Source organism: Colobus angolensis, unplaced genomic scaffold, assembly GCF_000951035.1.
Source record: "Colobus angolensis palliatus isolate OR3802 unplaced genomic scaffold, Cang.pa_1.0 Scaffold91, whole genome shotgun sequence".
Lineage (NCBI taxonomy): Eukaryota > Metazoa > Chordata > Mammalia > Primates > Cercopithecidae > Colobus > Colobus angolensis.
Window position 1 is genome coordinate 4,323,880 of NW_012123043.1, and position 23,532 is coordinate 4,347,411.

The following is a 23,532-nucleotide window of genomic DNA, read 5'->3' on the forward strand; positions in this document are numbered from 1 at the left end:
AAGCGCGCCAAGGCGCCCGGCGGCGGCAGCGGCATGGCCAAGGCCAGCGCGGCTGAGCTGAAGGTCTTCAAGTCCGGCAGTATGGACAGCCGTGTCCCCGGTGGGCCGCCAGCCTCCAACCTGCGCAAGCAGAAGTCGCTCACCAACCTCTCTTTTCTCACGGACTCCGAGAAAAAGCTGCAGCTTTATGAGCCCGAGTGGAGCGACGATATGGCCAAGGCGCCCAAAGGCTTAGGCAAGGTGGGGTCCAAGGGCCGTGAAGCTCCGCTGATGTCCAAGACGCTGTCCAAGTCGGAGCACTCGCTCTTCCAGGCCAAGGGCAGCCCGGCGGGCGGCGCCAAGACCCCCCTGGCTCCACTTGCGCCCAGCCTGGGAAAGCCGAGCCGGATCCCTCGAGGACCCTATGCGGAGGTCAAGCCGCTCAGCAAGGCGCCTGAGGCTGCCGTGAGCGAAGATGGCAAATCCGACGACGAGCTGCTCTCCAGCAAGGCCAAGGCGCAAAAGAGCTCTGGGCCCGTCCCCTCCGCCAAGGGCCAGGAGGAGCGCGCCTTCCTCAAGGTGGACCCCGAGCTGGTGGTGACAGTGCTGGGAGACCTGGAGCAGCTGCTCTTCAGCCAGATGCTGGGTAAGTCCTGCCGCCCCGCCCCGCCCCGCCCCTGGCTTTCTCCTAACCAGCTGCTGGGGAAGGTGTGGGGAAAGAGAAGCCCCCTCCCCTTGCGCCTTCCCGGAGGGCCCTCCTGTTCACGATCAGGCTGTGATGGGCATTGCGCCCAGATGTGCTGAGCTGGCCCACCTCCAGATGCGCATGGCTCAAGTGTACCTTCTTAAAGACATTACAGGCTGGAACCCGGGCTTGACTCTGGCCTGCCCTAGGTGAGCTGGACAATGGGTGGGGGGTGGGGGGGGGTCACCGGCTCTCAGAAATAGAGCCAGAATCCCAATATGGCAAAACCTGGGACTGGTGGAAACCTCCGTTGTGGTGTGGCCTGCGCTTGACGGGAGCATCCCGCATTGCAAGGGGAGCGTCCAGCGAGAGCCCGGATCTAGAGGACAGATGTGGGAGAGCAGACGTGAGGGCTGGTTGGCCCCGGAACACAGCTGAGGCTCCACTTCCTCTGTGGATCCCGAGTGGGAACGCGAGTCGGATTTCCCCGCGGTGTGAGAATTCTGGCCAAGAGAAGCGTCTAGGGCCGGGGGTGGGCGGGCTGCCAGCTGCGCGCATCTGGGCGCACGTCCTATACCTCAGCCCCAGCTCTGGCCCCAACCCCCCTACACCCGCCGGTCTTTTAGGGCGTGTGGAAAGCTCGGGGCTTTAGCGCCGAGACTCCTGTTTGACCGGGAAGCCTTTGCCCTGTGGCTAATGGAAGCCGAGCAGGCGGGAAGGGAGGAACAAAGCTTGCTCGAGTGGAGGAAGCACGCAGAGCTGCTCCATTGTTCTCGGTGCCTGAAGAGTCTATGCAAAAAAACCCGAAGCGGGCCCCAGAACTGCTCTTTCTCTCCCCGGAGAGTCCCTGCCCTCAGAGAAGAATAGATCTGGGATATGCCGGACGCCAGGCGGCCATGCCTCGGGAACTGGCACGGGCCCTGTTGGGGCCACGGAACAAGGACGGCGAGGCCTGGAGCCCAGGCGAGCTGCTTCGGCTGCGCGGACTTGTTGCGGTGGCTGGGATGTGGGTCCTCTGGCGCCGAGGGACCCGAGCTTCCTGGGTACCCGGCAGGCTGCCCGCCCGCTGGGGGCTGGGAAGGGGCGTGCCCATGCGCGTGTGAAGGGGCGGGGCCGAGTGACGGGCTGGGCGGGTGGGAAAGATGTAAGAGCTCGCCCGGAGACCCTGGAGAATGCGAAGCTGGAGGAGACCGATTTGGCCTGCTGCAGTCTTCCTAGGGACCCTCGACTCCTGTGTGGGCTAGGATGAGTCCTCTAACAGCGGCAAGGATTTGGACCTTGGAGAACCGATCCTCACGCAGAAGGCCGCAAATGGGCTTTGCAGGGACAATCAGGAGACTGGACAAGGGCAAAAGAAGAACAGCCTTTTCCCCTGGGAGCCCCTCCTGAAGGTGGGGATGGCTGGGTGGGTGCAGAAGCTGACCAGGCAGCCTCACTCTGCAAAGGGAGTGTGCCACCCGGTCCTCAGTGTGGGGCTAAGGCTGTCAAAGGCCCTACCCCAGGGAATGGGGCAAGAGAGACAATAAGGGAAAAATTTAGTACATTTTTGGCAGGCACCATGGCAGGCACCAAGGAGGGATATGGGCAAAATGCAACTGGCCCATGCGGTAGAGAGCCCTGCTGAGGGACTGAAAGCAGGATGAGAGAGGAAGGGACCGTGTGTGTGTGTGTGTGTGTGTGTGTGTGTGTGTGTGTGTGTGTCAGACTGAGAGAGGGACTTGGCCAGGGAGGGCAAGGGAGTGTCAGGGCACAGAATAGCAGAAGGCACAGAACCCTTTTCAAGGTCAAGGCTTTACTTGTCGGGCCTGACTTAGCTGGTCTGTGTCCTCCCCAGACCTGGAAGCCATCACACTGTCCCAGAAGCTGACTGCCCACTGAAGCCCTCTTAGTTGCTCCTCAAGAGGAGCCAAACAGCCCTGAGCTGGCTAGGGAGGTGGGAGGAGGGGCAAGAGTGGGGAGGACAGCAGGCGGGGGAGGGCAGGAGAGGAGGAGAAGCTGAGCTTTGTTCCCTTATTTCTGCTCAGCAGTGGCCACTTCTCAAAGCACACTGACACAGGAGCCTTTCAGCAACCTTGGAAGTCAGGAGAGAACACCTCCACTTCCCAGTTAGGGAAATGCAGAGTCAAAAGCATTGAGGGCCTTAAAGTCATCTATGAGTTCATGGTGGAAGGGAGATTCTGCATTGATCTCCTGAGTCCTAATTGAGAGAGGAAGCTCCTGGAGAGCTCCTGGGAGACCTGATTGAGAGAGGAAGAGTCAGCAGGCAGAGGGACCTGCCCAAGGCTGTGTCTACTGGGTGTGGGCCACCAGAGCTGCCTCGTTGACCCCACAGAGGGCTGAGGGGCTTAGCTCTCTGGGATGGGGAGAGAAGGGTGGAAACTTCCAAACCTGCCAGTCTCCAGCTGAGAGGACCCAAAGTTTGGGATTGGGGAATTGGTTCAGACTGTAGCAAGGCAGAGCCTGGTGTCAAACGGTGGTGGGGAGGAAAGGAGGGGAGCTGGTGACCTCCAAACTAAGCTTTTCCTTGTGTGAAGGGTGGAGGGCAGACTGCCTGGGAGAGGGGTAGAGGGAGAGGAACTACAGAGGGAATCCGTCTTCCAGAGCCCATGAAGGTGGTGGTCAGGTATCAGGCAGGCCCTCAGTGTAGAGCAGGGTGGCCTCTGGGGAGAAGAATGGTGCCTTGATATTTCAGGATTGTGATTGAAGACACTGGGCATTTGTCCCCACCTCAGTGGCGCTCAGTGTCCAGTTATGTTCACTCCCTAGTACCATCCTAGATCCAAGAGGCTGCCAAGAATCAATTTCTGAGGTGGAGAGAGGGGGTAGGAGTGAGGCAGCTTCAAGCCAGAGCCTTTCTGTAATAAAAGGGAAGGACTGAAACCTGATCATCCCCTTCCCAGAAATCAGCCAGGGTCCCAGATGGTCTAGGCAGGCTCCCTGTCCCTTCTCTAACCTTGGAAGCTGCCAAATAACTAGGGCCCCACTGGGGAACTCTAGAAAATTGGAAGACTGAGGGGTGAGTACCAAGGGCAAATGGGCTAATTCCAGGAATCAGATGCCTCTGGACCCTGGCCTGATCCTCACATCAGGCAATTTGGCTCCATAAGAACGGCCACCAGGCCCTTGGCCTGGGTCTGGGGGCTAAGCTGGAGGCTGCATTCCTGAGTTCTCTGTGTAGAAGTCCTAAGCTCTGTGACCCCCTCTGGGACTCAGTTTCCTCATTTGTGAGTGGAAGAGACCCTCCCATGGCTCATCCTTACCCCATAGGGATGGGAAGGGGGTGTAGATTAAGGTGATGAGACCTGGAAAATGTCCCAAGTGGCTTGAAGAGAGCCTGTATTAATACAAAGCAATAAAATACAGATGCACCTCAATTTATCATGGGGTTATGTCCCATTAAGCCTGTTGTAAGTTGAAACTATTCTAAGTCAAAAATGCATTGAATACACCTCATGTACCGAACGTCATAGCTCAGCCTAGCCTACCTTAAATGTGCTCAGAACACTTATATCAGCCTACAGTTAAGCCAAATCATCTAATGTAAAGCCTATTTCATAATAAAGCTGCATATTTCATGGAATTTATTGAATACTATACTAAAAGTGAAAAATAGAACGGTTGTATGGATACTAGAAGTATAGTTTCTACCAAATGTGTTACTTTCATGTGATCATAATGCCAAAAAATTAGAAGCCAAACAATCACAAGTCGGGGACTGTCTGTACTATAGTGACACCCCAAATCTTCCTACCTCATCATCCCTGGGCCTGAGGATCTCAAAGCAAAACCAGTCTTTTGACACCCCAGGTGTTCATGTTCCCTCCTTCTGTCCTCCAGGAAAAGGGGGCAAAGTGAGACAGCTAAGACTGCCCAAGGTCAGGGCGTAAAAGAACCCAGGAACCTGGACTTCCTAGTCCCTCTTCCTCTTGAAGGGGTCTGGACCCACACAAGGGGTTGTCATGACAACAGTTAGGCCCTCAGAAGTGCAGGCCAAGTAGAAATGAGGAAGAAAGGCAGGAAGCTATTAATTTCTAAGCCAGTTGATGTGAATTTTTTGCAGGGAGGGGTGGTGCAAGGTGGTCACTCCAGAGAATGTGCTCTGGGATACTTTGAATAGCAGGGGAAAGAAATGTGTTCACAAATACTTCATTTTCTTTTTTATTCAGTGCATTGTGAGGCTGGGGTGGGTAAAGAATTCTCCAAAGAACTGCCACCCAGAACAGATAGGTGATATGTGGAAATTTAGCCAGCACCCTCAGATTCCCTGAGGCCTAGCAGGAGAGTGAGGACAAAGCTCACTTCTGCCCTTCCCCTGGGCAGCACCAGTAGTGATGGAGGATGCTTGTGGAATCACAGGCAGGAGGAAGGGCTGTGGCAAGGTGCAGCAACCTGCAGGTGTGTGTGTATGTGTGTGGAGAAGGCACTGGCACAGAACCTTGGAGCTGTGAGACCTCCTGCCTTCCTCCAGGTTAGCACCGAGAATATTTATTTTCTTACCGTATCCAGAAAGTTTTCTTCCAAGACTAGGCTTGGGCCCCCACCTAGGTCATGTTCCTCTCCTTTGGGCATTGCCTTGTTCTGATTGCTGCAGTCGAAGCTGTTGGCTTTGACTCACAGCCCATGGCTCTGCCTCTGAGAGGAATGCATGGATGAATAAGTAGGTCCTCGAGGCAGTTCCTCTACTCTGGGGAGAAGGTACAGATGGAGGAGAAGTGCCCAGAGCTACTCTGGCTCTCTGAAACTTAAACCAACTGAAGGAGATACCCTTTACCATCCATCACTGATGGCTGTAACCCCAAGCCACAGGTCCCTTCTAGACCTAGATTGAATTGGTAGCAGGACCAAGTCACCTGGAGTCTTGGGATGTTTCCTGACACTTTCTTCTTGTTTTACCCCTTCCCACTCTCTCTGCCCAATTTGATACTGTGGCTACAACTGCCCATCCCCTACCACCCGCCCCCATCACAAGCTGCCGACACCAGATCCTTCCTCTTCTGCTGACCTCCAGTCTTGCCTTTCTCTGCAGCTATCCTTCCACACACATATACCACACCTCACAGCCTCTGACCCTGAGGGTGAAGGTGCAGACTGCTCCACGTGGTACAAGGGAGAACCAGTGTTGTGTTGAGCAGGCTGAGCAGAGCCCTCAGGGTCCATAACTGCAGCTCAGCCACCTCTGCAGCACACTGCAATGTCTTCCCGGATAGCCAAGTCCCTTTCTTTCTGCAGAGCGCTCCACCTCCCTCACCCTTCCCTGAGATTTCATAGAACCCTAGAATGGAAATTGTCTAGTTGAGCCACCTACCTCAAGCCAAAATTAATCCCACTATAGCATCATAGGCAGGTGGGTGTTCTGTTTACACTCTCCTAGTGACAGAGGGCTCACTACCTTATTTTCCAGGAAAGCACTCATTATTAGAAAGATATTTCTTCTGTTGAGCTTTGATTCTGTCTTCTGAGAATTTCTACCCATGGGTCTGAATTTGCTCTCTGGATGCTTACAGATGAAACTGGCCTGCCTTTCCCAGGATCCCCTTTATTTTATTTGGGGTCAGACGCCTATCTATGCTCTATTCGTCTTTTCTCCTTTTGCCTCCTCCTTCCATTTTTCTTCCGTTTGTCTTCTTTTGGAACAAGACCTGATAGGAGATGCCTGACCTGTTCACTCTGACTCATGGGCCCAGTGGAGTCCAGCTCTCCACCTGGACCCCACTGTCTGCATCTCAGAGCGGCTCCCTGCCGGGGACCCACAGCACCTGGCTGGTCTTTCTCCTGGCCCAACCAGGAAGCTCTCCTCCCTAAAGCCCAAAAGCCTTCTCCCTCTGCCTGGAGAGCCTGAGCCAGTCAACGAGGGGAAATGGATGCCACATGTTTCTCATTTGCACTGGCTGACCTCCCCCCACACCCTGTTTGGATTACCCAGATGCGTTTGATGTCCCGGAGCCTGCGGCCTTTTCTGTCATGCACAGGAAGGGCCGGGTGGGGAGGCAGCGGCGGCCAGGCCCAGCTCACTGGCCCTGCGTAGGCAGGTTCCCTCCTATAGGAGGCAGACATCACCTCCCACACCTTCCCCCACACTGCTGCTTCTGGAGATTAGGCCTCCCGAAGGAAGCAGGACACCAGTGCCTTCAGGGTTCAGTTCCACCTCGTTCAGTGAACACAGGTCTTTGCTTCCTTCTGACCCCCAGAGATAAGGGGGCAGACTGGGAAGATGCCCCTGGAACTGTTTTTATCTCCCATCGGGAGGCTGAGGGAGGAGCAGAGTCGCACTAAAGGTGTGTCTGGCATGGCTGTCCAGTGTGGGTGCAGGAGGGTGTGCCTGGGATAAGCAGGGCGACCCGCTTTTCACCATGGTGCAACCTTGTATAAGCACCTTTTTTTTCCCTCAGACTTGATGCCTCTGGAATGTGGAGGGGTGTATTGCATGGGTGGGAAGCTCCCACTGGGGAGAATGAGGACCCACTGGGAGTTTCCAGACTGCTCAAGCCCATTCTGGTGCTGAGGTAGGGATGGGAGGGCATGGAGAGCAGCCCATCTCCAGGTTCACCCCCTAAGAGCGTTGGCTCCAGCAGGCCCCAAGCTCTCCCTGCCAGCACTGTTGTATGTTGCGTGTTTGACACACACTTCTCCAGCTCCAGCCAAACCTCAGCAAGGCAACCAGGACTCGGCAGGGTCTGGGCCTTGGCCTGAGCCATCCTGGAATCTATTTTAGACATCTCAATGATACATTTCACGGCCACTGGAGTGGGTGGTTTCTCTGCAGCGTCCTCTAATTTCTGGGAGGCAGCTCTCACTATGGGGTTCTCAGGGTGCTTTCTCCTGCCAGTTAGAGGCGTGGAAAGCAGGGACAAGGGCAGCCCCAAGCCCCAGTATGCTGTGTGTGCTCCCAGTGTTGGTCCTCGTGGAATCCCAGAGTTGTCATCAAGGTTATCCAGTTGGGGTGTTGCTGTTGGATGTGGTCTGGTCTGGAAGGTTGAATGTTATAAGCTCTAGGTGTTTCCATGGAGAGCTGGGCTTGTAAACTACGACCTTGGGCTGAGCAGGAAGATAGCGAATGTTGAGAAAGCAAGACTTAGGCAAGTGTGACGAGAGGTATTGGGTTAATAGGTTGTGTGGCACATGGCGGTGTCAGGGTGTGAAGACTAAGTGTGCAGTGAATGGTATGTGTTCACATGGATCAGCGCATATAAACACAAACTCACCGGCTTGCAGCACATATGCACATACTAAAGGGACATTTGTGTGCATGTATATGTAACAGCTGGGCAGGTTTAAAAGAGTCTGAAATATGACCCTGGTGGAACAGCTTCCCCCAAACAGACCCCTAGGCAGAGCCCACTGGGGTTCGGACTCCTTGGCTTCTTTCCCAGAAAAGCACTGTAAGTGCTGGTTACTCCTCAGACTCTGAGGACACAGGCTCCCTTTGCCCTTGGTGACCCACTAACCAGGCCCTTCCCTTTTGGGGAAGCTGGCAGCCACCCAGCAGGCCCTGCTTTCTCTCTGCAGGGTCCCTAAACTGTCATGGGGTGTAGGATTTCAACGTCCCCAGACTGAGGCTGCTTCCTAGGAGCTCCTGGGATCTGACTATCCCAGGGGGGAAAAGAAAAGCTCAAGAATCAAGAGAATCAATAATCTAATAGTTACCAATAACATGTATCAGTCACTTGGTAAGTGAAAGGCATTGTTCTTGTTCCTTAAGCCAAAATTAATCCCTCTATAGCATCGTAGGCAGGTGGGTGTTCTGTTTATACTCTCCTAGTGACAGAGGGCTCACTACCTTATTTTCCAGGAAAGCACTCATTATTAGAAAGATATTTCTTCTGTTGAGCTTTGATTCTGTCTTCTGAGAATTTCTACCCATGGGTCTGAATTTGCTCTCTGGATGCTTACAGATGAAACTGGCCTGCCTTTCCCAGGATCCCCTTTATTTTATTTGGGGTCAGACGCCTATCTATGCTCTATTCGTCTTTTCTCCTTTTGCTTCTTCCTTCCATTTTTCTTCCATTTGTCTTCTTTTGGAACAAGACCTGATAGGAGATGCCTGACCTGTTCACCCTGATTTACGGACCCAGTGGAGTCCAGGTCTCCACCTGGACCCCGCTGTCTGCATCTCAGAGCAGCTCCTTGCCGGGGACCCACAGCACCTGGCTGGGCTTTCTCCTGGCCCATCACTTAATACTCACAATAATTCTATGATCCTGGCACTTACAAGTGAGGAAACTGAGGCACTGAAATACAGGTAATCTGGCCAGGCACAGTGGTTCACACCTGTAGTCCCAGCACTTTGGGAGGCCGAGGCAGGTCGATCACTTGAGCTCAGGAGTTTGAGACCAGCCTGGGCAACATTGCAAAACCCTGTCTCTACTAAAAGTACAAAAAATTAGCCAGGATTGGTGGCTCACACCTGTAGTCCCAGCTACTTGGGAGACTGAGGTGGAAGGATCACTTGAGCCCGGGAGGTGGAGGGTGCAGTGATCTGAGATCATGCCACTGCACTCCAGCCTGGGTGATAGATCAAGACCGTGTGTGAATACAGGTAATCTGCCCAAAGCCAGTAAAGCAAGTGAACAAAAGAGTTAGGATTTAAACTTAACCCCGATGATAACCTGCCTCCAGGAGCCTCAAGACTCCCTCAGACATTGAGTTTGTTTCCATTTAATTCAGGAGCAACTTGTCAAGAAGTTAGTGTCAGCAGAGCACTATGCTTCCTGAGACTGAAGTTCTGGGCCCTGCTTGCTAGGTTCTGAAAGGCTGGATGAGGAGATAGAAGTGTCCAGGCTCATTCCAGTACAAGGCAGAGTGCAGCATGCTGTGAAGAAGCCAGAAAGGGTGACTGAGGACTCGGCCACCTGGAAGTGGCATCGGTGCATAGGGTGTGTGGGGGCACATGTGAGATGGGTGGGGAGGGGGACATGCTACAGAAGTGATGTGAGTTTTGATAGAAGGGTGAGATTCTGGCAGTAGAGGCAAGAAAAGCTGGAAAAGGAAGGGAGAAGGAAATGTGGGCTTGATGGCAGATAGTGAAGAGTCCTGTCTAGCTTAGAGAGGTGGAAAAGGTGGTGAAAGCAGAGATGAGATCAGAAAAACAGGTTGGAGTGGGATCATGGCTGATCCGACATGGAGTGCGCTGGGACTCAACTGTAGGCTCTGAGCAGGCATTTGAGTGGAAGAGACCAATAAAAGTTCGTCCCCAAAGGATCCCCAAAAGAGTCCTGTGCCCATTGGTCCTTGGAGATGTTGCTGATCGATGAGATCAGCCAGCCAGAGCCTCTCTGCTCCAGGAAGGATTACTCTTGCAGCCTATGCAGTGCCCACATGGGATGGATGGAGGGAGAGGACTCCTCCAGCCTCCATGCCCAGAGGTTGGCCCTCTGAGAGGGTAGGGGCACCCCTTATCCTAACTCTTAGCCTAAACTCAAGTCTTCATCTTCCTCTGTTCCTTTGGTATGCCACCAGGCTGTTCCAGTTGTCATGCCCTGGGAATTGATTAGTCCCTGCTGAGTGAGGTACAGTGCTCTGCCCTGACCAGGAATTGTTCCTCCACTGCCCCAGCCCTGGGAAGTGCCCTGCCGAAAACAGTCCCACAACCCACAACAAAGCTTGAACCAGACTACATATAGCAGAACCAAGACATTAAACCAGTTTGGGACTAGACGGGAGCTTTTCAATTGCACACTATTCAGCGGCAGGCATAAGTGGTGTGGTGCCACGTACTGACTCTAGCTTTCTTGTTCGATCCAAGAAACCTTCCTGAAGGAGCTGGAAGTTGGGGAGGAATTTAAAGGACTTTTGAAGGAATATTTATAGGAATCAGAGGCTGAGTGCAGTGGCTAACACCTGTAATCCCAGCACTTTGGGAGGCCAAGGTCGTAGAATTGCTTGAGCCCAGGAATTCAAGACCAGCTTGGGCAACAAAGCGAGACTACATCCTTACAAAAAGGGTTTTTTAAAATTATCTGGGCATGGTGGCATGTGCCTGTAGCCCTAGCTACTTGGGAGGCTGAGGTAGGAGGATCACTTGAGCCTAGGAAGTTGAAACTGCAATGAGCTATGATTGGGCCACTGCACTCCAGCCTGGGTGACAGAGCAAGACTCTGTCTCTAAAAACAAATGAATAATAAATAAAATAAATAAAGGAATCCAAGACATTTGGCACAATGGGAGAAGACATTCCAGTTATCCAGCTTTGTTTGTTTGAAGGTAGGAGAACTAGATGGGAACTAGCTGGCTTGGAGCCCTCCGAGCAGATGGTCCTTCAGAGAGTGAAGACAGCCGGCTGCGCTGAGGTAGGAGAGCCTGTGGGGAGTGAGGGTTTCCCTTCCCCTAAACTCAAGCCTTCATCTTTCTCTGTTCCTTTAAGATGCCACCGGCTGTTCCAGTTGCCCTGCCCTGGGCATTGTTGCCATGGGATTCCATTGCTGTAGGAGTGAGAATGTTTTGCCATAGAGGATCTGATTTTGCCGTGGAGTCCCGGTGTCCCTAGGAGCTATCGTCCTAGAGTTCACGGGTTGCCATTGGTGTAGGTACTGCCCTACTGTCTTCATGCTTCCACAGGGCCTTGATGGTGATGTGATGTCCAGGGGTGGAGCATTTACAGCACGGCCTCCCTGTCATCCTGCCCATGACTGCAGCACCCGGGAAAGAGAGTCCCAACATCAGGGAAGGCAGCAGAGCCTGTCTGGGGCAGGGGACAGGCAGGCCAGTGCTGCTGCTGCTCCCACTGCCACAGCAGACATGCGAGTGGCCTTCCTCAGCTGCAGTGGCTGGGCTGAGACTCTGCGCTGCCTGACACTCTGCCTGCCCAGCGGGGTTTGCTTGCTGCTCGGCAGGCAGCATGGACAGGCTGTTGCTGCTCCTGCTGCCACCATCAAGGGACCCACTGGGCTCCTAGGAGCACCAGCATCAGGCCTCCCTACTTGGCACCCCAGGACTTTCCCAGCCCAGCCTGTAGCTTTGGGACCACTGAGGGCCTGCTGTAGGTCTGGGCTCCTTGGAAGGGAACACTTAGCCCCTGAGACTCAAATCGAAGCCATGCACTCTGCAGATAGGTCAGGCATCCTCATCCTGAGGACCCGTGCGGGACCATTTAATACTCACAGACATGTCTGAGTCACCGGAAATCAGCAACAATAAGGACAAACATTTATTGAGCACTCACTGTTTGCCAGCTGTGCTAGCACTTTGTGTAAAACCATTTTATCCTCACACTGAGATATTAATCAAGGATCATATGCAAAATATTTGACAACCCTCACAGGCTTCAGAGCTGGAGGAGTCCTGGGACGCCCCTGTTAACTGTGGTTCCTGGATTGTGGAGGTCCCAGAGGAAGGGCTCAGGTGGCCAGGGTGGTAGGGGGAGCACATGAGGGCTCAAAAAAGCACTTATTTGACTACTGTAAGGAAGTGTTTCGTATTTTTTAGCAACAAATATGGCCTTATTGATGCATGCTTATTGACTTGTAACCCCACTGTTATATAAGATTTAGGTGCAAGGAAACTTAGGGGAGTCTAAAGGAGGCTAAGCAACTTACCCCAAAGGAATGTGGCAAGTTCATGGTCAAGCTAAGCTTCAAACAAGGCTTGATTCAGGCTCGTCATTCAACCACTATGCTCTACTGCCTCTTGCACAAGTAGCAACTCACTGCTCCCCCTGCCCTCTCAATGTTCTAGAACCCTTGCACTACATCAGTCTAGCAATGGTCCTGAGAGCCCAGGCCCATAGGAATAGGTTCTCTCCTGCCCTCCTTAGCATTCCTCGAGAGTCAGCTATCTGCCAAGTACCCTTCCTCCCAAGCCTCTCACTGTCTAATGTAGGAAGCAGACCCACAGAGGGGCGGTTAGGATGCAGTATGACGGCTAGTGCTGGACAGAGCAAAGCCCTGGAACTTCAAGAAGAGCCTCCTCAGATGTACAGGAAGGAATAGGGCCAAAGTGGCTGGGATGAGGATAACTAGAATAGTCTAGAAGAGTGGGGGCCTGAAATAAGCTGTTCATCTGCCTCTTTTTGACTGGGAATGCTGGCTCTGTCACTCGCTAACTGTTGATCTTGAATAAGCCACTTAACTGCCTGGTAAAATAGGGATTAGACTCCCCAGCTCCCAGATCTGGGAGGCTGGATGAGATGCTGCATGGGAAAGGGCTGGTGCAGAGGCTGGCACGTGGCTGGTTCTGCAGATGTCAGCCCCATCAGCATTTCAGGGAATGGCTTTCCTTTTACTCTCCCCTCCGTTTACCCTCAGCCTGTAGCCCCTGATTTCTAGACCAGATTTCCCAGAGTGCTGCATCTAGCGGAGAAGTTAGCTTCTTCATGGAAGATTTAAGGACTCATCATAATATCTATCATTTATTACATGTTATGCACCAGACACTGTTCTAAGCACTTTACATGTATTCATTCATTTAATCATCACAACAACCTAGTGGAGTAGGTACTACGCTTATCCCCTTTTTAGCAATGAAGAAACTGAGAGGTTAAGTAATTTCCCCAAGGTCACACAGCCAGGAAGTGGAGTCTGGGTATGACCTCCAGGCAGTCTGGCTCCAGTGACCTGCCTCTTTAGCCACTATGCCATAAGGCTCACCAGTGGAGAGCACTGGCATTCTTGCATCCCACAGGCATAGTAAGCCCTGTTGGGCAGCAGCCCAGATCTTTTATTCTAAAGAGGGTGGCCCCACTCTGAGGTTTCCTATAAGAGTTTAGTGGCCCAGGGAACTGAGCCTAGAACATCCTTGGACCCGCTTGGGTACCTGCCACAGGCTGAGGACAGCTTATAGGATCTATGGCTGATGCACTTTTACCACCATCTGTGTTTAATTCTGCACTCTGCACACCCATCCTTTAGGTCCCAAAGGACCAGTATGTCTGCTACAGGGGACAGGTGTGCACCAAGACTCTGATGTCTGGCCTTGGCCTGGAGCCCTATGTGTCTCTGAGTCCCTGACTGCCTGGGGCGATAGAAGGAGCACCAGCTTTGGAGTCATGCGTTTGAAGGTGCAGCTCAATTCCATTGCTTACCGGCTGGCTGTCCATAGCCCTCTTTGCACTTATTCCTCATCTGTAGAATGGGGCTTGTACCCACAGCAGGGGGGTAATTATATGGATTATCTAGAAGAGTGAGCATAGAGCACCTGGCATACCATAGATGATCAGTAAAGCTAGTTCCATTTCCACTTCTCCTGCAGGCCTGCGGACACCCTGTCCTTCTTCATCCTAACTGCCATGGCTCTGCAGACCCTAGGGGCGACTAGCGGTCACAATAGGCTTCATTCACAGAATGGCTCCAGTCACTGACTTTGTTTCAGTTCAGCCCTGATACTTTAGCTTAGACTCTTGGTTGTGCATTTACAAGCCCCATGGAGCCAGCTTAAACAAAAGGGGGAGTTTATTAAAGGACAGACAGCTGTCTCATAGGGCTAGAGCTCATGAACCAGCCATGTTTCCAGGGGAAAGGAACGAAGTTTTCTGTGCCTCTTCACGTGCTCGGCATTCTTGCTCCCTCTGCTTTTCTACACATCTGATTCTTCTCCTCTTGTACCACAGACAAGAGGTCTTCTGCCCCCAGTCCATGTGGCGGAACAGGGATGCCCATGGTTTCATGCCTTCTCTGTCCAAGACATCAGCCAATTCCCCCCCGGCGGGGGGAAGGGGAATGGGAACTGTCTCTGATTGACCCACCCATAACAAAGAGAGAAGAAAATGTTCTCCAGAAGTTGCCTTTGGCAAAGGTTTTAAGGTTATATGTCAGCCCAGTGGTTGTTTAGACTGTGACAAAAAGAAAATAGAAGAAACAATATGGAAAAAGTCAACAGACCATGAGATGTGGAGATTATCAAAGGGTAGCACCTTGTGTTCGAGCCCGTGACCCCTTTCCAATACTTAGCCTGGGCCTGGCTCCTGTCGAGATGAAGGTGAAAACTGGCTGTGTCCTCATTTCTGGGCAGGGATGAAGATTCAGGCCTGATCTATAGCTTTACCCTGGATTTGTCATTTCCCTCTCTACCCTGGGTTCAGTGAAACCACCTATCCTGTTCACGATCTCTCCATTGACCTACAAGCCCTCTGGTATTTCTCCATGCTTCCTCCCAGGGCTGAGGCATAAAATCTGCCTCAGTGGCCTGTTTTCACACAGCTGGGAGGACATCTGGAGAGGAATGAGGCCAAGACATCCTGGTTCCTTCTCTTCTTTCATGGGAGAACAGGTGGATAGACTTGGTGCTGATCCATTATTTCCCACAAGCATGGGGTTGGAGCTAGGATATTGGGTTGTGGGGAGGGTCCCCTGGTTTTGCCTTACAGGGTAGGTTGTTCCATGCGGGAGATGGGAAAAAATTTGCCAAAGAAGATCTAGCCCTGCTTCTGAGCCAGAGGAGTCCAGTCTGGACCTGGGCCTGGGGCAAGGAGTGGATTCCTGCCATTTTCCCACACTCTGCATAGAGATTGGGTTTCCTGTTGAAATTGTATCTTTGGATTACAGTCGTAAAGTTCCCAGCTTCTCAACTCAAGCTGTTTGCAGCAGTCATCATCATTACTCTATTGGGTTCTAGGAGGGAAGACATGGAGTATAGTGGCCAAATGCACAAGCTATGGGGTCAGAGAATTCAAATCCTGATTCTGTTTGAATTCAAATCCTGATTCTGTTTGAGACCAGCCTGGCCAACATGGTGAAACCTTGTCTCTACTAAAAATACAAAAATTAGCTGGGCATGGTGGCACTCGTCTTATAATCCCAGCTACTTGGGAAACTGAGGCAGGAGAATCGCTTGAGCCCAAAAGGTGGAGGTTGCAGTGAGCTGAGATCGCGTCACTGCACTCCAGCCTGGGGACAGAGCAAGACCATGTCTCAAAACAAATAAACAAACAAACAAATCAAATCCTAGCTCTGTATTAACTAGCTGTGAGGTCCCGAGTCAATTAACCTCCCTGAGCTTCAGGTTCCTCATCTGTTAAATGGGTCAAATAATATCTGTCTCGTAGGATTGCTATGAAGATTAAATGAGATAATGTGTGTAATACACTGAGCACAGTGTCTAGCAAATGAAAAGCACCCCAAAATTGATCATTTTATATTACTATTCCATTGTTATCTACCCACTCCACTCCGTGGGTTTGTAGAGGAAGGAGTCATGGCCTTGGGAGCTCCCTGTCTTGATGGAGGAGACACAGCACTGCACAAAACAACCCACTGGTTGGTTGGAGGAAACATGGGTTTTGCATCAGGGAGCTCCCATTTTAGTGGAGGAGACGAGCCCCAGCCTGTTCTTCCTGAGTCCTTTATTTTCTTGGACCCTTCCTCGTGAGCCGTGGTATGCCCTCAGCCTGTCCCTCTGCCACCAGTCCACCCTTCTCCCCTGCAGCCAGGCCTGCCATCTCTAGAAAGCCCCCGTCTCTCCTTTCTGTGTCCTTGGGCCTAGGTGTCCTTGGGTCACTGGGTGACTTGCTCATCAGGTCCTGCCTATGTGTGTCAAGCTTGTTCTCAAGAAACATCTCCCCAGGATGCTGGTTCGTCTCTAAACACCGCCCAAATTGCAGACACAAAAATTAGACCTGTCAGTTTGCACGCTGTCTGCCTTAAATTTGCATTTGATTAAGAAGCACCAGCATCCTCCCACCCAGGCTTCTTCCTTCCCCACCTTCTTCTCTTTGAAGTGCCCCCCCACAACCTGCCCCACCATTCTCCCAGCTCTCTCTCTTTGCTGTGCTCAGGAAATCCTCCAGTTGGGCTCCTCTCTGTTGCCCCGGCCACTCCCGCAGATATGCTTGGCATTCTCTGCTTCTGGCCTCTTTTCTGAGGCCAGCTCTGTAGAGTTTGCCTGGGTACAGTGTGTTCTCATTGTGCCTCCAACAGTGTCGGTTCCTGGAGCTTACTGTCAGGAGTCCAGCAGCTTTCTTAGAAATCAGCTGCCTTTGCTGAGGGCTCATGGAGGTGGAGTGAGGCCTGGACTCCATTTCTGTCCCCACTGGCCACAAGCACTAGCTCATGCAGGAAACCGCTAGATGCAGAATAACCTTTGCAAAGCCCTCTCCTCTACTCCTCCCATCTCAGTCTGTCTCTGGAGGGTTGAGGGCAAGAGCCACAAGTGGACAGATAGCACTGTCCCCCACCCCAACCTCCTGAGGTCAGCTGGATCACCTTCACTCCTCCCTTGGCTGAAAGACAAAGAGAGGGTAAGACCAGGATGCTTCTTAGAACACCTGGCTCCTTTTCTGCAGACACACTTTTGGAGAATCATTATTAAGACGACTGAATTGCCTCTGCCTCCCTGCCCACTCCCAGCCCGACAGTAAACCTGCTGCGGCTTGGAGTTTTCCTACCATCTACATTGCATCCTCTCTCATCTCTCAATTATCTGTGCTAGTGTTAAAAAAACAAAAAAGCCATTCCATCTGCCTCAAACTGCTCTTCTTAAGATTTTGGGATAGCAGTTTTCCTCTTCTGGTTTCCAGTCACTTTTGACTATGACTGGTGCCCATTTTGATTCCTTGAACTCACATGTAAAGGAAGTGAAGGAGCAGGGAGCTCCGAGGGAGTGGGCAGCTGAAGGCCACTCACCGATTGGTAAGTCCCTCTGAGATCAGAGGGAGCAGGTTGCCAGAGGGAAGGAAATGAGCTCCGGAATCCCACCATTCTCATAAACGGCCCACCACTCTAATCGCTCCTTCCTCAGCCACATGGGCCTCCGACCTGCCCATGGAGAAGGCTGGGAAGCCAGCACCTCCTTCTCCATCTCTGCCTCCCTCTTGCTTCTTGCCTCCCATATGTTCAGGGAATGCAAACTGACACTAGTATCAGCCTGAGCCAGGCATAATTGGAAAGGGAATCTTTCCCCACCCCCAACCTTGTCTTGCCTCCCTCCTTACCAAAAAAAAAAAAAAAATCATATATTATCTCAAGCATCAAGCAGCTCTGTTATGTAGGAAACATAAGTCTGGAAGAAAAGACAGATGGGGTGGGGGATGGTTTATGAGGGCGGTCGAGCAACTGTCCTTTATATCCACTGAGGAGAGATCAGGAGAAAATGATAGTAACAAGAAGAGCAAGAAGGACTGAGGTTAGACTTTAAGAGCTTGCCTTTATGATAAATAAGAGCCAGGAGTGATGGGCGGAGGCAGCCAGGGCCATCTCCCTCTGTGCCTGTCTCCCCGGCAGCCCACATCCTTGGCTTACTGCCTGCCTGGAAGATGTTGTCCACCTGTACCCTGGGGGAGAAAGAGCAAGTGGGACAGGGCTGCTGAATATTCTGCCTTTCTCCTGGGTGGGAGCGGCCTTTCCTCACTCTCAGCTCCCTCCTGGCCTGCAATTTCGAGGGCCTGCAGATTCAAGGACTTGGGGTTTCTGGGAGGCAGGGAAGTATGGGGCTCTGTGTGGGCTCCATGGCAGAACAAGCAGGCAGCCACCCTCTGCCATGTTCTGCGGCAGGGTTTCTCTCAACGGAATTCAAAAAACAAGAGCCAAGAATAGAGGCAAGGTAATCATGCTCCCTCTCCATGAAGCCAGGCTCCCAGAGAGGTTCAACACACCTCTGGGTCAGAATTCACCTGAGAGTGTGGGTGCAGCTGAGGCTGAGGATATCCCCTCACCTCCAATTTTATGGCAAGCCACAGCATCACAGCATCAAAGCTAGAGGAGTTCTGCGAGATTAAGTACAAAGTCTTTCATTTTGCAGATGAGGAAACTGAGGCCCAGAGAAGAACAGGAACTTGCTCAGGATCACCTGGGGCTCCCCTGACTCCTGATGCAGTGATTTCCCCGCTAAAGTTTAATTAAGCCATCCCCTTCCTTAGGCTGTAAAGTTAGGATGCCCTGACTGAGCACATACAGCTGGTTCTTGAAACAAAGGCGTGGGCTAAGTGGTGTTCCCACTCCGGCAGGTGTGTTCTCTGGAGCTGATGGTCTCCTACAGCGAGGGAAGGAGCAGGTGGAACCACGTCAAAGCTGGGTGGGATCATCATCCCACCCCATCTGACAGATGAGGAAACCGACATGCCCAAAAGCAAAATGTACCCAAGTCCACCCAGCTGGTGAGTGGCAGATCAGAGACCCCAATCCAGGCCTCCTGCCATCTATTCCTGTCCTATGATTCTTGGTTCTTCTTATTTTAGGCACTGGACCTGGGGAGGAGGAGGATGTGCTGCCTGTCACAGCAGCACCTCAGCAAACAGCTGCTGCTGGCCCGACCCGTGACTTTTTAAAACTGTCTGAGGTTTTAGGGTCAAGTAACAAACTCACCTCTCCCTCCCTGTGGCTTTTAAGCCTCATAAACATGCTTTTAAAAGTCACTCCGCAGTTCCTTCCATGTGTGGAGACTCATACTGCTCAGTGAAACCTGAGGGGCAGCCAGAGCCGCTTTCTATGGCTGAGGGTGGTGGCTGAGGGATCCTCTTCTGGAAGATGCCCCAAGTGTAGGGACATGCCCAGCCCTTGACGGTGCAGGGTGGAGGCCCCCACCACTCATCTGATGGGCCAGTCTCACTGGCCAGAGTCCCATTACAGGCCATGGCCGTAGGCCCCAGGAAATTCTGGGCCATTTGTGTCAGCTTGAGGCACTTGAGACCATAGCGCCCATGTCTTCCTCCTGCTGATGGCTCCTGGGGCCCGGGGACTGCCTTAGGTTTCCCCTTGAGAAAAGTTAAGGTGGTAACAGCAGTGGGCAGAGTGTGAAGTCATATCTGCCAAAGTCCAAGCCCCCCTCTCAAAGAGCAGGCCAGCAAGGAGGATTTGGGATTCTAGCCCCAGGTCCAGGAGGCTCCCATCCCCCTGCCTCCTGCCACCCCCCACCAGCTTCCCAGCACCCCTACTCTGATGGCTTTAGCAGGCTTTGTACTCAAATGGGAGTGAGCTGTGCTTCCACCCCTCTTAAAAGGTGATTTTTAAAGGATGAAATGTGATGTTCGCTAATGGGCACTTTAAAAGCCTTGTCACAGAGAACAATGTGCCATGGACTGGGATGATGCCAGCTCCGTCCACCCGCTCATCACTCCTGTCCACTACCACCCATGGCTTTCCTCCTGGGGTCTCTCTGCCTGTGTCCCAGCCCCTCCCCATGGCCTCAGCACTGCTCACTCGTGTGGGGGTGCCGCTGTGGAAGGCACCTTCTGGGGACTGAGACTCTAAGGGTAGAGAGGTGGTGCTGGGCATGGGTCGATGCAGCCCCCCACCTCACTGCTTGGAAGGTTGGAGCATGGAAGGGTGAAGGCTGCCAAGAGCCACCTCTGTGGTGTATAAAATTGACACTGGTTCCTAGTCTTCTGAGCTTTCAACGGTCCTGCCTGCCGCTTCCAGGCCCCATTGTGTGGACAGAAGGGGGCCTTTGGGATCCTTCCCTCCACCTTCTTACCTCACCTCACTCCTCTCAGCATCTTCATTAGCTGCATTGAGGTCACTCCTGCACCTTGCTTCCTTTTCCTAACTCCTCTGTTGAGCAGAGCCACGGGCAGTGTGCTGAAAAACAGAATCAGGTCCTTGGATGGGTTTTCTGGGGAAAATGCATGACCGTGGCCTAAGTGTGACTGGACCTAGGGTAGGAAAAGAATGGAAGGTAGCTGAGGATGGAGCTTTGGGACCCTGTGTAGCATTGTGGTTAAGATCCCAGGCATGGGTAGCAACAAATGGCATGGGGATCCTCAACACCTATTGGGTATCTACTATATGCCAGTCTAGGACTTTCAACAATGAACAAAATAAACCTATTCCTTCTCTTCATGGACTTACAATTTTGTGGGACAAATGGCGTGGAGCAAATGATCACAGAATCCTCAACTCACATTGGGTACATGTTATGTAGGGAAGTAAAGGGTGCAAAGATTTGGATTAGAGAGGCTGGGCCAAGGAGGGCTTCTCTGAGGAGGTGAGCCTTCAGCCAGGGCTCTGAGGCTGAGCAGGAGTCAGCCAGGCAGAGGGACATTATGTGTCAGTTCAGAGGTCCAAGAAGGCTCAAGTATTTGGGGAAAGTGGAAGGAGGCCACCCAGGTGGCAATGGTGCAACATGAGGCTGGGAAAATGGGAGGGTGAGAGGGTGGGCTGGGCCAAACAGGGACTTGTAGATGAAGGTCAGGATTGTGAATTTTATCCCTACATCCAGTGGAAAAACAGGAAAGCTTTTAAGTGGGGAAATGACATCAGGTTTGTGTTTTTCCAAAGTCTTAGGCTGCTGTGGGGAGAGCAAGTGAGAGAGGCAAGAGTGGTGGGTTCCTGGAAGACACTAGAAGCTGTTAGAGCCATCCAGGTGACACCACAGTGGCCTGAGTAGGGAAATGTCAGTGCAGATGTGAGGGTTGGAGGACAGTAAACAGATTCCTGCAGGCTCCAGGGAGGGAGCTGAAGTGGAGAGGTTGAAGAACTGCCCAGCAATTCCCTGGGAAGAAAGATAGGGACTTGTGGGCCTGCTGCACTGTGTTCCCTGAGCCCACAGTGAGGTTTCTGGTGACACCAGGATAAGACTTCTGAACCCCAGGAGCATCTCTGATCCTCTGCATTGATTTTTTTTTTTTTATGTTTGCTTTTTAAAAATTAAAGTACTTCATGTTGCCTAAATACAAAAGTTCCTTATGCATAAAGGAAATAAATTTGATAACAAAATGCTTTAGTTTCCTAATGAGGATACCTTTTTAAAAAGGTAAGCTCATCTCAGCTCTACTTAGGGCACATGAGATTCATATAAATTTTGAGCTCAGGAAAGATGGAGGAGCAACTAGAGTGTCCTGAGCAGGCAGATGTGGTGGTAATCATGACAGCAGCAGTGATGGTGGTGGTGGTAGAGATGATGGTGATAGTTTGATGATAGAGATAACAGTGATTTTTTGTTGATGATGGCAGTGATGATGGTGATGTTTTGGTTATGATGATAGAGATGATGTGGTGATGCTTTCTTTGATGATGGTGGTAGAGATGATGGTGATGTTTTGGTGATGGTGATAGAGATGCTAGTGGTGTCTCGGTGATGCTGGTAGAGATGATGGTAATGTTTTGGTGATGGTGGTGGAGATGCTGGTGGTGTTTTGGTGTTGGTTGTAGAGATTATGGTGATGTTTTGGTGATGGTGATGGAGATGCTGGTGATGTTTTGGTGATAGTGGTAGAGATGCTGGTGGTGTCTTGGTGATGCTGGTAGAGATGCTGGTGATGTTTTGTTGATGGTGGTAGAGATGATGGTGATGTTTTGGTGATGATGGCAGCAATGATGGTGGTAGAGATAAGCAATGGTTTTGGTGCTGGTAGAACCAATAGTGATGACTAGAGCAGTCATCCTATCTGCAAATTCAGAGGCAAGGTTAGTAAAGGTCACTGACTGTTATGGCAGTTGTGATGCTGGTCATTTCTGCACCAAGTGTGCGCAGTTATAAGAACTGAAGGTGATGTCTAAAGGACCTACTTACTTCACTTCTTGAGGCAAACAGTATTACTGAGCCCAGGACCATGCTGGATACTGTGGAGTTCTAGCAGAAGGGTAGAAGTGATCCCTGCCTTCAGGGAGGGTATTATCTTCCCCAGGATAGAATACCAAGTGCTAAATCTCAGTGTCCCATCTCTCTGTATGATATTGATCCCTTTTCATATGTCCTTTTCATGGGCCGAACTGAGGAGCTCTAGATATGTTAAGGTGCTCCCTCTTCAAAGCCGACACCTCCCCTCCATATCTGCCTCCTGCCCCACCCCACCTACACATACCTCTGTGCAGGGATGATACAGGTTAGAGTAGGCAAATGGAACTTTGTTGGACCAACAGGGAAGATTGTGCACCCTGAGGCTAACAGTGCTACAGCATGACCTTGAGCAAGTCATTCTACCTCCTGGGGCCTCAATTTGTTCATCTCTCCTAAATAGAGAATAATATTTGCTCTACCCTTTCTATCTCAAAAAGCTGTGGGGAGGACCAAATGAGATCATGGATGTGAAAACTCCTGCACTCCTAAGCGTTGGGTGGACGTCACTGGGAGATGCAGACCGTGGGCATGCTGGGTCTCTAGGCAGTGCGCATTTCTCACGGAATCTCCCAGCTGTCTGGTCAGTAGCCCTGGCCATAAGGGGCTCTGGTCTGGGAGTTCCCGTGGGGAACCATGCCACTGGTCACAATACCGATGCTGACTTCTGTCTCTGGTGTGTAATGTCAGGCTGTCTCGAGGTTAAACTCTTAAAAGAGAGGCTCCATTTCTCCACAAGGAGCACACCCAGCTTAGGCTAAATGTCAGAGATACAAGACTCTCTCTTCCATCCTGATCCTCTGCATCCTGGCCTCTCTCCCACTCCCACTCTATCAGCAGTGTCCTGTCTCTCCTCTTCAGCCTGCCAAAGCTTTCCTCTCTCTTCTTCCTTCTCTACTTTCTCTCCGGACTGAATCAAGAACTCACTCACACTGAGGCCGCTACTAACGGACAACAGCCTAAAGCACTGTGTTTAAAACGTTTTTTACTTGACCCTCCAAGTCAGAAATACATTTTTCAGCAAACTCAGTACACACGTACTGAGTCAAAAGTTTTATGAAACAATACTATGCACGATATATTTAATTTTTCTGTATATGTGATTTCTTGATTGTATTGTATGTGGTCTAATTTTTTTTCAATTGCTGGTTGCAATCCACTACATTGATTTCACGATCCACAAATGAGTTACAACCTGCAATTTGAAAAGTCCCTGGCCTAAAAGGACCTTCTTTCTAAGCACAGAAAGTCCCTGGGAACTGGTTGTCAAGACAGTTTACCCAGATTTTGGATAATAGAACATTTTCTTTGTGCCAGGCCCTGTTCTGGGTTCTTTATGTGTAATAGTTCAGTGAACCCGAACAACCCCTTTATGAGGTAGATGTTATTGTGATCATCATTCACATTTTATGGGCCAGGAACCTGAGGCAAAGAAAGGTTAAGTTCTTTAT

At 51.5% G+C, this 23,532-nt stretch overlaps 1 protein-coding gene across 1 annotated transcript in view; it reads left to right on the forward strand.

Annotated features, from left to right (window-relative positions):
- The window catches only part of LOC105504403 (neuron navigator 1-like), a 95,593-nt gene that overhangs the window by 26,473 nt on the left and 45,588 nt on the right, over positions 1-23,532 (forward strand). The window contains exon 5 of the mRNA XM_011931839.1: positions 4-625. Coding sequence (XP_011787229.1) covers positions 4-625 — 622 coding nt within the window. The remainder of the gene's footprint in view (positions 1-3; positions 626-23,532) is intronic.